The sequence below is a fragment of the Caloenas nicobarica genome, chromosome 10, assembly GCF_036013445.1.
Source record: "Caloenas nicobarica isolate bCalNic1 chromosome 10, bCalNic1.hap1, whole genome shotgun sequence".
NCBI classification, from domain to species: Eukaryota; Metazoa; Chordata; class Aves; order Columbiformes; family Columbidae; genus Caloenas; species Caloenas nicobarica.
This window is the reverse complement of record NC_088254.1, coordinates 14,017,975-14,034,794: the sequence shown is the minus strand read 5'-3', so window position 1 is coordinate 14,034,794 and position 16,820 is coordinate 14,017,975. Positions and strand designations below refer to the sequence as shown.

The following is a 16,820-nucleotide window of genomic DNA, read 5'->3' as shown; positions in this document are numbered from 1 at the left end:
GCCGCGCGACGGAGCGCTTCCGTAGTTACCTCAGCGGAGCGGCGCGGGCGGGCGCAGGGAGCATGAAGCCGGCTCGGTGTCTGTGCGAGATCTGCACCTGCGGGTAAGCGGCCCCACTGAGGGGGAGACTTGGGCTCCCCGGGAGGGCGTCCCCCCGGGGAGATGGCGGCGGGTCCCCTCAGCACTCCGGCGCTCCCAATGGCACCCTCACAAAACCATCCCTCGTCTTGTCCCCCGCCTCACCTGCCCCGGGCCGCGCAGGGACCCCCATGCCCGGTCATGGCTAATGTTTGTGTCAGTGGGAAGGCAGAAACTGGGTAACAGTCCCATTCCAAAAGTTTCTGGCTTCCCTTCTTTCTGAAAGGGATCCTCTCAATAAATATGAAGCAATATGCCTAAACGAAGCAGATCTTAAATACATTAAAACAGGAAAGAATGGAGACACCCGGGCTAAACCTCAGGACCAGGCTTTTCCGTCGAGCGGAGCCAACTTCCACTGAGGGGCTGCGCCAGAAGAACCCCCCAAAGAGCTCTGCTTAAAGCTGCCTTGACAGAAACCCGTGCAAGCAGTACGGCCCTTTAAACAGATTTAGTATATCTGCATTTCTAACATCACATCCAATAATACTACCCACTGCGAAGGGAAGCCCCACTGCTTCTTTACGTTCAATGATCCCTCATGGAGACACACAGTTCATTGTATTGTAGCCTCTTTGGCGCAGGGAGGCTGGCAGAAGAGAGTACAGCAGGCAATTTTTGTGTTTAAAATTGCTGCTACACGTCTATAAGGAACAATATCAATGCCATAAGTAAAAAAATTCATGTGTCAGGTTTCCCAAAATCATAAGGGATTTAAACCTTGCCAAATGCAGATACATACTTATAGGTTTGGTGTCAGTACTGTTAAGATTTTCAATTTCTTCCCTACCTACTTAAAAAAAAAAAAAAAGGCATACCATGAACTACAGGTTTCATTTTGAGGCTTGTATGGCAAACATACTCCTTAACGTGTTTCGATATGGGAAGTCTGTCTATCTGTTCTTTAGCCCCTCCACCTTTTTTTTTTTTTTTTTAATTTTTTATTTTCTGTAGACAAAGATGAGGGACAGGCAGTGTAAAAGCTGCTTCTTGGCCAAAACTGTGGGTGTAGTTTGCCCCATGCATTTGTTTCAAAAATCCTAGATCAATGAAGAGTTGGAACACATTGTTTTCATGATGAGATATCAAATCTGGCTCAGGCTCAAGTGTAAACATGGTAATATAACAAAATCTGACAGCAGAAAACTGGGTTCAACTCAACTGAAAATTCTCAATTGAAAACCCCAGTTTAATAATATGACTAATTGAATAAAATATGCACAAAACTTATGGTTTAAAATAAACTTTATAGTCAATAACATCTTAAGCCATTATTGGTTTAGGCAGCACATTGTTTGCTTCCGTGTAGCTATAGTGGTTTTGTTTTTAGGGGAAGACTGGTTGCATGGCAGTGTTACCTGGATATCACAATGCATACACATCTTAGAAGAGATTGCAAGGCGAAGCAAAAGATCTAATGTTTTGTAGGAGTTATTTAGCTGTCTGCAGGAAATTTTGTGGAGATATAATTACTGTTTAATTCTTGTGGTTCCTTCCAACGTAGTATTCTGTAATTATAAATAATAAAACAGAAGGTAACAATCTTTCTTAGCTGTTCACAGAAGAAAAAATTTACAAATACAGGGGAGGAAAGTCAGCAAGACAGAACTTTATTCTACTTTCTCTTTACAGGGAAGTGAGAAGAGCCTCTAAAAGTCCAGAATGACTTTTTTTTTTTTTTTTTTTTTCACTGTGACAGACACAATCCACTCATTAAATGCTCTCATCTGAGTGCTGGTGTTCATACTTAGTGGTTGCAGTCTTGGGCTCTTAATCAAATAATTGTTACAAGTTTTTAAAGAATATTTTGAATAGAACCTTTCCGAATCCATACTGAATGACTTTCTGTGCCTATTAGGTGATCTTTTCCAAAATCAACAAATAATTGCAATGCCATAAAACACTGGAAGCGTACACAGTGCTGAGCATGCTTAAATATCAATTTGCAAAGTAGGTCCAATGCTGGGGACTTCTCTACTTTTAATAACTGACATAATTTCTAGCCTTTTGAGTTTAAGACTTTCAAGACTATTGCAGTAGCGTAAGATGTTACCAAGGCATTATGATGATCATTTTCAAGCTGCTATGGTAGAGATGAAAGTTTGTTTGGAGGTTGGTTTTGGTTGGTTTTTTTTTAAGAAACTACAAAAATGTTCTCAAAACTGCATTGTGCAGAGTAATGGCTGGATTCTGTATTGCTTCCTAAGATATTCCAGATCCATTTCTTATTTTAGAAGTGATCTATTTTTAATGTGGAGAAACTATGGGCTAAGTGTTATTTAGGATTGCTCCATAAAAGAGGGAAATATTTTTATTTTCTTATTTCCCATAGGTTCCAAATGTGTTAACTTAAAACAGGAGAAAATTACCCCGTGGTAGCAAGTACGGTCAGGCTTGAAATCACTGGCTCAACAGAAATGTCTAAGAGCAAATACAGGTTGTTAAACCTGGCCTCCAAAGAAATAATCTTCTGAGGCAGATGAACCCTCTGCACTGAAGAATAGTATTTGTCTACCATAAAGATAAGCACAGCATACAAAAGCATAGAAGTTTAGTTTTGAGATATAAAAATAAGCTGCTGCTTTATCTTCTCGGTCTGTCAGCCTTTCACCTTTTATTGCACTTTTGTTATCATTATCATAACAATCTAGATTCCTGAATAAATGTAAGTTAAGAGGAAAGAGGAAGATTTCTGTAAAATATGGGATATTTAAGCTTTCATACTGACCACACATAAATACACGCAAACCCAATAAAAACTGCTAGGTCTCCTGTCAACACTAGGAAAGCAGATGACTCTCAAAAATAGTGTCCATATGTAACTTCTGCCTTTCAGACCACAACATGTGCGCTGGCAGTTTAAAACAAACAACAACACACAACATAGAACAGTAACTTTGAGGGGTTTTTGTTTTTAAAATAAGTTCTTTGTGATGATAAGCATTAAACTTTTGTCATTATTAGCCTAGTTCTCCAAGAGGAAAATACTTTGCTAGCAAGGCCCTTGAAATTTTCCTACGCTGTATTTAAAACAGATCCTGAATAAGTGAAACTCAGCATCATTCTGTTAATATAATCAGAGCAACAGTATTTGGCAGTAGAGAGCCCATATACTGTCAATTTTATTTAGCTGAGATTCTGTTCAGACCTCATGCAAGCCACAAGATAGTTAGTCTCCTTCAAAGAAGAAAAATAATAATAATCCGTCAAAGCAGGCATCAGTCAGTCATGGGGGAAGGCATACTCTGACCAAATTAAGTTGAATTATCAGTACCTCTGGGGTTGAAGATAACTACAAGTAACAAGTTTAAAATAATCAGCAACTCAAGGAGTTCTGGCCAAATTGTAAGCAAAATATTTCATTTATCGGAGCTGTAATTTGTCTGCTCTGGTTGGTGATTCTTAGCATCGTCTCTCTAAAGAGCTGTGATGCCCTATGTAATCCATTTAATAAAGTTATTACCTAATTGAAAACTTTTGGTTTAGCAGTTGGACAACATCCAAAAGTAGATTTATTGGTTAGCCAAAAAACCCCTGATCTCTTCTCCAAGTCAAATTCATATCTATATTAAGGTAATTTTACATTGCCTTCTAGGCCCACTGGAAGTTCTTTCACAGCACAGAGTTGGGGGTGTAGGATCTTCCTGAATTTTCTCATCTGAATTCAAGTAATTTTGTGCATAGATAGAGGCTGTTCAGAATTATTTCATATTCTAGAAATGACTGGAATCAAGTACACTTTTGATTCAGCAATGAATTCTAATGCACTTTCAAAACCTTCTTTCCTTGGAGAAATATATTAGATTACTTTCACCTCCGTGTTGAATCTTCCAAGAATTCCAGGCTCACTCTGCAAGTAATTATTTTTCTAGTATCTATTTCTGTCTGTAGCATGACCATTCAGCAATACAGGGAATATACTGACAATATTGCTTAGCAAGTAGTGAGAGTTAAGTCTTTAAAGACTGGTGATACCAGAACAGAGAAGGTGTTTTGTTTGGTGATTGATCTTTCGAACCAGCTTATGGCAAACTGTAGACTGTCAAAATGAAGTTTTTGTAGATTAATATTGCCTTTTTTTCAAACTCCTTTGAATTATATGCATAAAATATGTGAAGAACATTATGATTTGATACCCTATATTTCAACTATCTTTCAAAACATACATTCAATGGTTTTAGTTTCTGCTTAGCTGTTACTTTTAGATGCTACATGACATAGCATATGCTGTTTATACTTACTGAAAAAAAAATTACTACGGTGGTAACTGAATTTCATGAAAAATGTAGTGGCAGGCAAGCACCATGCTGAGAAATAACACACACCGCTTTGTTTTCCTACCTTGCCTGTTCTTTCCCTCTTCTTCCTTTTTCCTTTCCCTGCTATGTTCTGCGTAGGTCTCTCGCTTGTTACGTGACTGTCCATTGACTTGACTGAAAAGGAGTGAGCAGCTGGGGCTCCGAAAGGATCTGGCTCTTTAGACAGGGCTACTTCATTTCTCGTTTATTGAACTACTGACTTGGCAAAGTCAGGCAGCCCAAACTAATACCAGCTTTAGGGATCTCCAGTTCCAGACAACTTCTTTTAGTGGTTTTTACATTTTACTTTTCCCAGCAGGAGTCCTTCATGTCTGTTTCTGTGTTCTATTTTACCTTGCTTTGTGCTTTTCCTTCCTTGTATTCAGTGCTAGCTAAATATCTCTGCAGACCTTTGAACTATTCCTTTGGTAACTAGGTTCCTGAAACTTGATTAGTACCCAGTAAGAGCTGTACACTTTTACTCTTCTTGTTTATTTTTGTTTTTCATGTACAGAATTTTACAGAACTCATTTAAAAAACATGCTTTATTTCTTATTTCTCTTATATCTGTACCAGTATTGCAAGTTGTCAGCCACAAGCAGGAGGAACATTTTCATTTTATATCTACTTAAAGGAGAGATTAAATCATAATCACGTCAGACAAAAAATTTTAAAACTGTGCTTGAAACTACCAGAGAGATGTAAGTGCATTATGCAAAATAGAATTAATATAACAGCATTTTCAAAACAATATAGAAAATAACGTGCAATTTAATTTCTTGCATAATTTGCACAAAACAACAAGGTACAAGTAATAAATTAAGTCATGATGTATCTCTTATCTTTTAACACAATAGTGTCATTCGAATAGGCAAGCAGGTATAATTGAAATAAAGCCTATTAAGAAAAAGAAATTAATTCTAAACAAGCATAGTTTTTGGATAAAGGATTTAGTCTGTCCTTGAAAAAAAGGGCTGAAATGTCAGAAATGGCCTGCAGAACACTAGAAGTGCAGATGAGATTTCACATCACTAAAACTTTAATAAAAAATGGTTAAATAAGAGTTGTGCTGAAAACAAGTGAGCAGATGCACAGGAATTAAAAGAGAAATTATGAAAAACAGTAAAAAAGAGCATATGAGAGGAAAAATGAAGCAGAGTTAGTTATTTTTACAAATAAGACTAGTAATATAATTCAAGATTAAAAAAGAGGGAAGTGCATCTTGGTGGTACCATCATTTAAGGGACTGAGATCAACTCTGTCCATCCTTTGTATTCTGTACTAAGGACTTACATGCTGATATTGTTTATGACCATACTAGTATAGCGTGCTCTGGGACCTATGCCATCAGGACAATATTTTGTGGTTTTATCCTTCAGAAAAGAGTTTTAAACACAAGCTACTGGCATTGTTCAGTTTAGCCTATTTGTTTTTCACTCCCAGTAGATAGGGCATGGGTTTTCCCCTTAAATGAAACTATTCAAAATGATCTCTTCTGATGTGTTTTACCCAGGCGCCATCGCTGCCCTCATAAACCCACAAGGATTTATGATAATGGACAACAGCCGTGCCTCACAACAGAGTATGTGGAAAAATATCCCAAGTATAGCACCATCTCGCCTCCCCGGAGCCTCAAGCCGAAACAAGAGTACCAAGTTCATCGTGGGAGAATGGAAGGAATTACAACATTTAAGTAAACATTTTGAAGCAGTGTGTTTTATAATTACTCTATAAATTTATCATACTTTCTCATTTAAAGGAGGACCTAATATTGGCTTGCAATCATTTTCAAAATGCAATCATTGCATCCTTTACACTTTTACCATACTTAAAAGTGTAAGTTTTGAGTGTAGAAATACATTTACCACAAAAAGGTCCTAACAAATAGTGAAGAACACATATGAAAAGATTTGCATTCTTTACAGCGTCCTTTAGCCTACCATCTAAAATGTTTGTCCTTGTTTTCAGCCTCTTTTGGAAATCTAGGTCTCATTGAGCCTGAAAAAGCTGACAAACTAGGTAACTTTCTGTAATACACGTATGGAATCTGAGCTAATGGGAAAATGAAACCTTAAGAAAAAGGAACAGGGATTTCTTTTATTCAGGCAGTTCTAAATTACTGGCAGTTTGAAGGAAGCCAACTGTATAGGGGTTCCCGAAGTCTGTCCTGTCAGTGTACAGACTCTGATGTTAAGCTTACATAGTTAAAGAGCATCTTTCAAAGAGTTAGAAACAGACATCACTCATTATTAATAATGTAAAAGGATCATAAACCTTTACTTTTTTATTATTGTTTTTCTTTTAAGCTATAAGGGAAACAGGTGAAACTTCTTTATTTTTTTCTAAAAAACCACAAAGGACATACATAGAAAGGCCAAACACCCTTCTGCAAGGTTGATTGTGTACTGCATATACTGTTTAAACACCTACATGTGTAACATACACGCTTTTAATGTAACATGTCCATATAAACTGGTGAAATGCTGTTTCTGATTATATTCCATTCTCCTCATGCAATTAGTAAATGCTGACACTTGTAGTAGTTTGACCTTTGCTCTGCTTCTCCTTTCTGCATCATTTCTTTGCAGCAACTTTTTCAAGACTCCTTTCAGAGATCTTAAAGAATATTTTTAAACTGAGAATGAGACTCAGAGTGTTGAAAAAGTTGCTTCACCACCTACCTTTGAATAAAGACTATATCTTTATGACACTATATCATGCATTGGAAACCCTAGATTTATGTACTATGGTTTTCTTTCTTCCTTGCAAACCCTCTAACATATGGCATGAGACTGATTTTTTTCAGAGTAAACATTATAAGTCATTGTTTTTTCCACCTAATGAAAAAATTACAAAAGTGACTCCATCAGAAAAAAAAAGAATTAACCAGTGTTTCCTTTTTCCCCAATTCAGATCTGATTATTTACCATATGATATTGTGAAGCGACCTTTTCGAGTACAAGAAGAATATAAACCAAAGACGGGAGAGATAGAACTGGGAACCACATACCAGAAAGATTATAATGCTCATAAAATACAACCAGTGACATTAGTGAAACCTCTAGAGAGAAAACACACTACTGGAGGAAAATTGGATACCATACCAACCTACCAAGGTAATAATATATGCTGCCTTTAGAAAGAGAAATAACCAAGGTGAAGGTAGCATTTTAAATTATCTATATTAGAAACTGGATTTCTTAGCTTGGGCCAGAGAGTAAGACATAATAGAAAACAGGTGATAATGCCTTAAGATGTTCGGCACTCCAGTTGTTTAGAGGTGACACTTATTGGTTCTAAGCAAAAAGCTTTCTCTAAGGTTTTCTTGGCTAGAAGGAGAGAAATTCTAACACACACTTGGTTAGGCTATCTCAGGCAAAAGTTGGTTGCAATTCAATTTCCAATTTAGCTTTCAGATGGTTTTAGCTCATGTAACATGTTTTTTCTACAGAAGCAGATTTTAGATTCCTTTCTTGTGTACTGTATTGCTTGCATATCATCTTAGTAATGATCTGGTATGACACAAGCTATTCTATTACAATGGTCAGCACAAAGACACTAAATCTTTTAAGTCATTCTGGCAATTGACTTTGATATACTTTATACAAGTAGAAAATTTTATATATAAAACATGTTATTGAATTTGTTACATGTACTGCATTGCAGCCCCAGCTAAAAGTAAGTAACAGTAAATGATGAGATATGATCTACTTGAGTGCCAGGATGAAAATCAAGATGTTCTGAATTATGAGCGCCAGTGGTATCAACAAGGTAATCAAGATAAGGAGAATCAGATTTGGCTATTAAAACAGAAAGTTTAAATGCTTGGTGCAAAATGAACAAGTAAGAGAGTGCAGTGACAGAAAGAGTTGGAAGGATAACATCTGGGAAACATGGCTCTTAAAAAAAAAAAATCAGAGTTATATTTCACTAGCTTCTTTAAGGTTAGGCCTATGCTAGACAGAAATGCATTTGTATAAATATTCTACTTAGATTTATTAATTCTAAATAATTTATAAGAAATTTAAATATTTCTATTTAGCCTGTGTGTAAGTAATACACTTGCAAATAATTAATAATTTAGCCTAGTCTCATCATAAACAGCATCTCATCTAAGCATTCAACTGCTTCATTTAAAATGTGGTTTAGCAGTTCAACAGGGAGTAAGGATCAAGGAGTGGAAAAACACTGAAGCTGAATTACTTCAGTGGTTGCAAGACAACAAATTGATTTCAACTGCCCATGAAGAAGTTTAGATTGGACAGTAGGGTTTGTAACTATAGCAGAACAGTCTGTTAGTAAAAAAACCCAGAAGCAAAGAAAAAAAAATCCCAACAAGCTTTAAGATGATATAATGTTGATAAGGAAATCATGAGAGAGAATTCTCCCAATCAGTAGTGAACACGAACCATTGACCTATGAGGTTCATTTCAGTCTTGTAATTTGCATAAACTTCTAAGTAAAATGTAATATATTGTATATGGCTATTTTCTGTATAGAATACACACTAAATATGTGCATGCAACATTTTCTTTTTACTTGAGGAAATATTCAAAATAGGCCATCATGTACAACTTTTTGTCTGTTTTTTATCACGCCACTAACAGAAGACAGTTTTGTCATATCACAAACACAAAGATAACATTATCATGTATTTTCTTTGTTTTACAAGATTTAATGCCGGAAGAATTTGGCTTAATTTTAAAGGAATGATCTTAAGTAATAACATCTGTATGGTGAAGTTTTGTTTTTGCCTTAAAGATGACTATAGGTCATGGGAAGTTCAAAGAAGGGAACGTAGTAAGGTGGAGCATATATACCACCCACCTACAGAGAAGTTTGGAAATTCTACTACATTTCGAGATGACTTTATTCCTAGGGAACTGAATCCTAGAAAAAGTTTTAAACCTCCTTGTGTAGCCAAGCTTTCAGATGTGCCTTTTGATAGTACCACTAGCCATCGCACTTCTTATGTCGCTCATCAGCTGCAACCAAAATTCATGAGATCAAAAGAAGAGTACAAGCCAAGCAACCAACCCTTTGAAGATCTCACAACCCACCGGAATGATTTTAAAGGGCTACCCGGGCAACTTGCAAAAAGCTGCAAGCCTGAAAATGTGAAAGTTGGATCCAGCGCTCATTTTAATGGAGTCACTGAATTCCAGGATTGTTTTCAGCCATGGCTGGTCTCTTTGCCTGAGGTCCACAAAACGAAAGAGTACATTCCACCTGCAGGCAACATGGATTTTAACTCCACGAGCCACCTTGATTACATTAAGCATGAGATTTCTCCTGCTGTCCCTGTGAGACCAGTTTCTAATGGAAGAACCACCAATGCCCCTTTTCAAGGGAATACTACTACAAAGGAAGACTTCAAGGCTTGGGGCAGCTGTCGGCAAGAGATTATTAAGAAACAACAGGAAATTCCAAAACCCACAGGAAGATTTTATGATTTAACTACATTCAAATCTCATTACATACCACATCAGATCATTCCAGCTCAAAGTTTCAAACCTGTACATGCTATAGTTCCTAATTCAGCTCCTTTTCAAGATGAAACTATGTATCGCACAGAGTATACTCCTAAGAAACGAGACACCTGCCCAGCAAATTATCCATCTCCTCCAGGTTATGTCTACGTAAACACAGATTCTCACGGTCACAGGTTCTTCCGCCAGCTTACTCCAGAACTTTCTGAGTCAAATAGTAATCCCATTCCAAAGGAAGTAGCTGTTCTGTCATAATATTTAAATGGAGTATTTCAAACACCCTGGTAAAATAATTGGGATCCTACTTGTTTACTTTTTCTTTAAATAATACCTAAAGCAAATTAAAGAATGCAAATTCTGATTTTAAAAGCATTTAAACTAATAGCTCAAAGAAAATCAAAGCAAACCCAGAAGTTTATTACAAGATTAGTAAAGATTTGACAATTTTTGTAGGAATAATGCATCTTACATGGCATCTATTATTTTTTTGATTGTGCATTCTACTTTTCTTGACCTCCCAGATTTCATTATGCTCCATCTCAAGCATGTATCATACATTTAATTCTTTCAGATTTTGTGCAAATCAAATTATTGTATTTGTGAAATAGCAAGTAACTTTTTATCATAACTTTTTAATATTATAGCAAATAATGCTGTGATAATCTAAATAATTAGCTCATCAGTCTGGTTTTTCATCTCATCATCCTTTGATCTGATAAAATGATTTTTTTCTGTACATTTTGCTGCCCAAGTCATATGATAGCACCCTATGACACCTAGGCATTTCTAAAAACCTGGATTTAGCTTAAGTCATCATTACTTTTCCTTCATTCAGTTCTGAGGAGAGTATAAAGGTCACACTGAAATTTCTGATAGCGATTAACAAGTAGTCATCTTGCTCCTTTTCAGTACACATACTTGAAATCGCTCAGACATAAAAAGCAGGTCATTAGACTCTGTTTCCTAGTTTCCCTAACAGTGCTTTTTTCAACCTTACTTCCAAAGAAAACAAAGCTGATGCAAAGCTTTGGACACACTGAAACACTGTGTGTCCTCTGCTCTCCCCGAGTAATTATTAAACCCAGCATGCAAATTCAATCGAATTGCACAAAGAGATTTCACAGATGATTTTTTGAGTTTCTAAGGTAGATGGTGAGGAAGTAGAGAGAATGAGGCTCATAACATTAACATCCATCTGCCCACCACAGTTTTTGATCTTGCTATCTGATTTTTAAAGATAAACAGCCTGTTATCAGTGCCAAAGATCACTGCAGAGGCAGTATGAAGGGGGAAATGGCAGAAAACTATAAAGCTGTATGTAGAATAACGGAAACTAGTGTAAACTCAGTTAAAGACACATCAGCCAAGATGCAGAAATCTCTAGACAGCCTGGCTTCAGTCTGTCTGCTCTTCGAAGAATTACTTGTTACACAGAAAACAAATTTTTTATAGAAACTGTACATGCAATGATTATGCTTTTGTATGAGATATTTAGTATTTTCTCTATGTGTATTTACCTGACTTTGGGAAATTTAGATTAACTTATTTCAGTCCTATTATGCTCATGACACTTAACCAAGTCCAAATAAATAGTTCTATGATTAACAGTATTATCACGTTCTATCACAATACAGCAGTATGATTTTTTTCAGTATTGCATAACTTGTACACATTGGAGAATTATGTGCTCATACTTCATAAACCAAATCACCAATAAAAGAACGAAGATCAACAATGGAAACACGTTGAAAGCAGGGAGTGGATCATATGCGAGGAAGACAGCTGACTTGAGTATATTAGCAGTGCATAAAAGCGTTGCACGAGAGTGCTCTGCACATTATTAGAGCATTAGTTACTTTTAGGTAATTTTTGTCTTTGTGTTGTGTTTTTGTAATATTACTTACTCTGTTAATGAAACAACAATTCAATTAAATTTTTCTCTCTGAAAATTATTCATGTCCTCAGCTGGTAAAGACATGTTTTGGACTGGGAAAGGACAAGGGCAATGTAAAGCTGTGATATCGTAAACGCAGGACAGGAAAAAGTCCAATTCATTGTCATCCTTCTGTACCGCAGAATTAAAACTACAAACACCCTTTTCTTTATGAAACTTGGATCATTCTCTGTCTGGCCTCAACTGAGGAAACAAAGTCAACCCAAGTCCATATCCTACACACAATCTTGGTACATCATGAGTTTACAGAAGCTCTTAGTATCCTCCAGCTCTCTTTTCTAGGGAGAAATAAAATTCATTGAGAAACGCAATCTAAATCCATGAAATTACGTGTGCCTGCATGTTCTGCTGAAAATTACTCTTCCTCTGGGTCTGTGAGCCCAGATGCTTTTTGTAATTTTCACAGCTGTTTTTTTTAGTTCTCAAGTCACTTCTTCCTCTTAAGTTATGGAAAGTCATTTGCTGCCACCTACCAGCACAGTACAAAAATCTATGAGAGGAAGTGGAGGGCATATTGAGATACATTTAACAGTTCCTCTGCAGGTGTGTTTCAAGACTGTTAGAGGGGAGGGGGTGTATTCACTTTCATTTTGCCCTTAATCTTTTTCCCTACATTAAACAGTGAAGGAGAGAAGCCTTTATTACATTACAGTGGAAAGAGCCACACCCTACTGATTGTGCTTCCAGACAAAGCAGCAAAATATAAACCTTCAGACACTATTCAATACTTGAAGTCAACTTTTTCATAAGCAACATATTATTGAAATGCACACAAGATGAACAGCAGGCTGGAAAACTAATATTTCTCAAAATAACAGATGCTAAAAGAGCATTTTATGATGTCATGCTAAACCAAGATGTAAAAGCAGAAAAGTTACTCATGGATTCAATTGCTATTCTAAAAGTGCTTTTTGTCTTTTCATACACTATGCTATATATAGCATGCTCCACAGAACTGCTGCACAGAATCTTTTTTTCTTTTTAAGACTGCATAGGAAAAATGTATTGATGACACAAAAGAAAAATTAAAGAAACCCATGTACCTTTGCCAATCGCTCTGAAACACCACCATTTTATTGCTAGACATTTATTTTTAATTTAATACAAATTTTTAAGGCTTTTCTTGACTCATGTTATTTATGAGGGTCTTCTTTCTAAAGAATATTACACATACTGGATATTCTGAACAAAGGGGTTTTTTTCACACCGCTATTGCCATCACCCATGAAATATAAACCATAGAGCTGTTCTCTTGGGTCTAAATGAACTCTGCTTGGTGCAGTACATGAAGGCCTGGCAAAGAAATGTAACTTTATTCCACCTTTTTACAGAATCCTGATTCTAGATTTCAATGAGTCAGAGCTGACTTATTTGGATTTTGGTAAATTACCTTCTCCACTTTTTTAGTCAGGTTACATCTTCATTGCCTCTTAATAGCAGTGCAAGCAGACTGCAACGAAGCTGAGAATCTGTCTGATAAGCTGTCAAAAATGAGAACTAGTCTTCACTTTGAAAAAATCCCAGAATTATGGGCATTGTAGGCTGATAAAATAACACTTGGAATAAAAGCACAGCTACCACGAAAATTACAGTAATAAACAATCTCTGGGTAATCACAGTATTGAATAATCAAACTAGAGTTTATTTCAGAAATATCAAAACTACGTTCAATAAAGCTAAATATTAGACATCTTCAGTTACTGGAGAAGCAATAAAATAATCCACAAAGGAATATCATGCCAGACGCAATAACAAACATTTACAGCACTGCTTCTGTATAGCATGCATACTTAACCAAAGAGAAAATTAAAACAACAAAAAATGCTATGTGTTAACATTTGAAATTTTTAAATATAAAAGAAAAACACGAATAAGAAATTTTGGTAATAAGAAAAAAATATATGTCCAAAAATCTTTATTAAACACTGTACAAAACAAAATATTGCACTTTTAAATCAGACAATAAATATCTACAAAAGTATCTTACAAATGTTTTCTTTTAATTTAAAAAAACTGCTTAAACAAATCAAGACCCATTGCTGATTAAAAAGGTAATGATCAGGAATATCCTCTCCTTGCAGTCAGCCTTGGACACAATAGTCCATGCTAAACATTTTCTATACAGTAGTGCTAATCTAATTCTCAGTGATGCAAACCCCTTGTGCAGGAATGATGGTTCCAGAACTGCTCTTACAGCACACCCGCTAATTAGCATGTCATGTAGTTCAGTAATGCAACACAAGATCCAAGCCAGTACAAGCATTCAGGCCTCCAACGTGTGCAGTAGTTTGGAAACTACGAAAGAAAAAAAAATCTGTCCACTGCTTCCTCTGAGGTTCTCTCTGCTTATAGCCCTAGTGAGGCATAATATGCAACATGGAAAATAATTTACCTAGGAATACCATAATCAGAATTTAACAACTTGCAAAAGACTCTAATGGTTAATGGTCACGATGAAAAGCCATATTGCTGGAAAACTGCTCAAATTAGATTTCTTACACTTGTCTACCTTCATAATTAATAATTCTTTCTTGGACAATTTGCCTATTAACACGGGAAAAAAAATATTCCAGATGGAAAATCTGACAGCTGTTTCTGGCCAGTTATGGGCTCCTCATTTGACTTGATGTGCACAAGAACAGCACTCACAAGTGTTTCATTCACAGCTCTGACAAGGAAGCCTCATATCTAACTTAAAATCAGTAGAAAAGTCTAATCATGCCGGAGCTTCAACTGCACTTCAGTGACTGGAGCAGAATAAATGAAATGTCATTTTCCATTGTTTCTATTTGAAACAGATCTATTGCTGTTTTGAAAATTGTACTAGCATCTACAATGTCTTTCACTGTGTACACATAAATATAAGCACAGAAAATAAAATGTACTTCTGTGTATCCATCTGACATCTAATGTCAGTAAAGCAAATCCCATGAGATCAACCCTTAAGCTCAAGCTGCTTATGAAAATGAAGTTGATGTCAAAAATTTTGCAGCTACAAGCCATGGCTTATATAAATTAAAAAATTGTGTTAAATTTGATAAAACAATAAAAACAAAACCTAGGGGTCAATAGTTGCTGCATTCCAAAATTCTTCAAATGATTTTGTGACTTTGTTTTTCTCATGATTTAAGGACAGTAAGCACTACCTAGTGCTTTTCAATAATACTTTTTCCTCTGATAAAATCATAAGGTGATGGCCCGTAAAATTTTACAAGTGATATGCTGTGATATTATCTTCCTAACTCAGACAGGAAAATGTTTAAAACACTAAAAGTTCCATTGCAAAGAGTGGATAATAAAAGTTCCCAGAAAAATTACCCTGTCCAGCGTATCAATCTGCAATACCGTTTTTTTCATTAGCCCCATATTTCCATTTAACTGTTATGACTAATGTCTTATTTATGAGTATGTACTTTGAGCAGGCTAATTTAATGAACCTCTTCCCATCTCTTCACTGCAGCACCATGAACTTTCCATAGAAGAGTTACACTTCTCGACATGATTGACAACATCTTTGTTTGTAGATATCTATCAAGCATAACTTTAGTTGCTTTACAAATGTACAGTAGTGAGTTGTATCCTTGCATTCGCCTTCTGAAAAATATATTTAAACATTAAAAGGCTTTATAATGGACAAAAGATAAATAGCAGAACTTGTAAACAACTGACGGATTCTTGGTAACTTTGTAGTTATTTTACTTTACATTTCTGGCAATAGGTCACAAATAAGAAGTGTGATCTCACTGCATTCATGTACTTATTGTCTATTTCAGAAAACTACCCCATCTTTCAGGATTTAACAGCTTGCTCAGAGACTTATGAGTCACAACTGGCACAGACATGTAGAGGAGTTTGCATAAAACAACTTCCTAAATATCCTGTTTCTAAAAGTGCTTTTGAGGCTCTAATATCAAACTGGCCTACTCAGAGAAAAATAATCCCAGGCTTATGAAGTGCTCCTTGGAGAGGATAGTTTTACCCTTGATGTACAATCAAATGGTTGAAGAATCACTAGTGTACAACCGTGAGTCACCTTCTAATATAACTGCTACAAACCGTTACTATGCTCATATAGAAAAAAAACATTTACATACTGCCACAGGATGTGACATTGCAGTGTTGCCAGGTCACCGGTCTCTTCCTCCATCCGCAATACTGATCAGCCACAGGTTTGTTACTCTTTCTGTGTACACAGTACACTCGTCTGGACTGAAACCCACTCCCGCAGTCCACACTGCAGGGCCTCCAAGGGCCTGTCTGCCAATAGACATCGCATGCCTCTGAAGAACAGTTTCTTCTGACAGGAGATCTGTGGAGGAAAATAAATGGCAGTTAAATGCTTACTTTTGTGCTAAACCTTTATTTACAGAATGATAGCATGGATATCGGAAAGGACTTCTGGAGACTGATTACTCCACACCTCTTGCTCGTAGCACAGTAAACTAGTCCAGGTTACTCCAGACCATCTTCATTTGTGTTTTGAATATCTCCAAGGATAGGGACTCCGTAATCTTTCTGGGTAACCTGTTCTAGTGTTTGACAACCCTCACAGTCAAAAAGAGTTTTTTCTAGTATTTTCTTATATATCTCTTATATGTAAGTTGTATTTCATTTTGTGCCCACTCATTATGCCTCACTCAAGAGGAAACAGAAGACAAGACTCTGTTTCTTTAAAACCAATTCCTTAATCCTGGAATAGAAAAAAATATCTTACCTTTAGGAAAACTTAACTGACCCTGAACTGTTGAATACTGGATATTGCAAGTTCTTGGTGCATAACCTCTCTCCTGAACACAAGTAATATTTCTGTGCTGACACTGAGCCTCCTCAAACATTTGATGTTGCCGAAGTGAAATCTTGGCTCTTAGTAGTAAATGGAAGTTTCACCATGTACTTCAAAGGAACCAAAATTTCATTTTTTGTGCGGCAAAAATGCTTTTA

The 16,820-nt window shown here is 36.3% G+C and overlaps 2 protein-coding genes across 4 annotated transcripts in view; one reads left to right on the top strand and one right to left on the bottom strand.

Moving 5' to 3' along the window:
- Positions 1 to 56: 56 nt before the first annotated feature.
- Positions 57 to 10,180, top strand: SAXO2 (stabilizer of axonemal microtubules 2). Its single transcript, XM_065642069.1, has 4 exons — positions 57 to 103; positions 5,950 to 6,129; positions 7,350 to 7,552; positions 9,198 to 10,180. Exons 1-4 carry the CDS (start codon positions 63 to 65, stop codon positions 10,178 to 10,180), a joined length of 1,407 nt encoding a protein of 468 aa, XP_065498141.1. The 5' UTR covers positions 57 to 62.
- A 3,641-nt stretch (positions 10,181 to 13,821) lies between these two features.
- Positions 13,822 to 16,820, bottom strand: part of ADAMTSL3 (ADAMTS like 3) — a 182,312-nt gene continuing 179,313 nt past the window's right edge. For all 3 annotated transcript variants that reach the window (XM_065641638.1, XM_065641639.1, XM_065641640.1), the window contains exons 30-31: positions 15,974 to 16,188; positions 13,822 to 15,473 (exon numbers count right to left, since the gene is read on the bottom strand). In XM_065641638.1, coding sequence (XP_065497710.1) covers positions 15,364 to 15,473; positions 15,974 to 16,188 — 325 coding nt within the window. In that variant the 3' untranslated portion in view covers positions 13,822 to 15,363. The remainder of the gene's footprint in view (positions 15,474 to 15,973; positions 16,189 to 16,820) is intronic.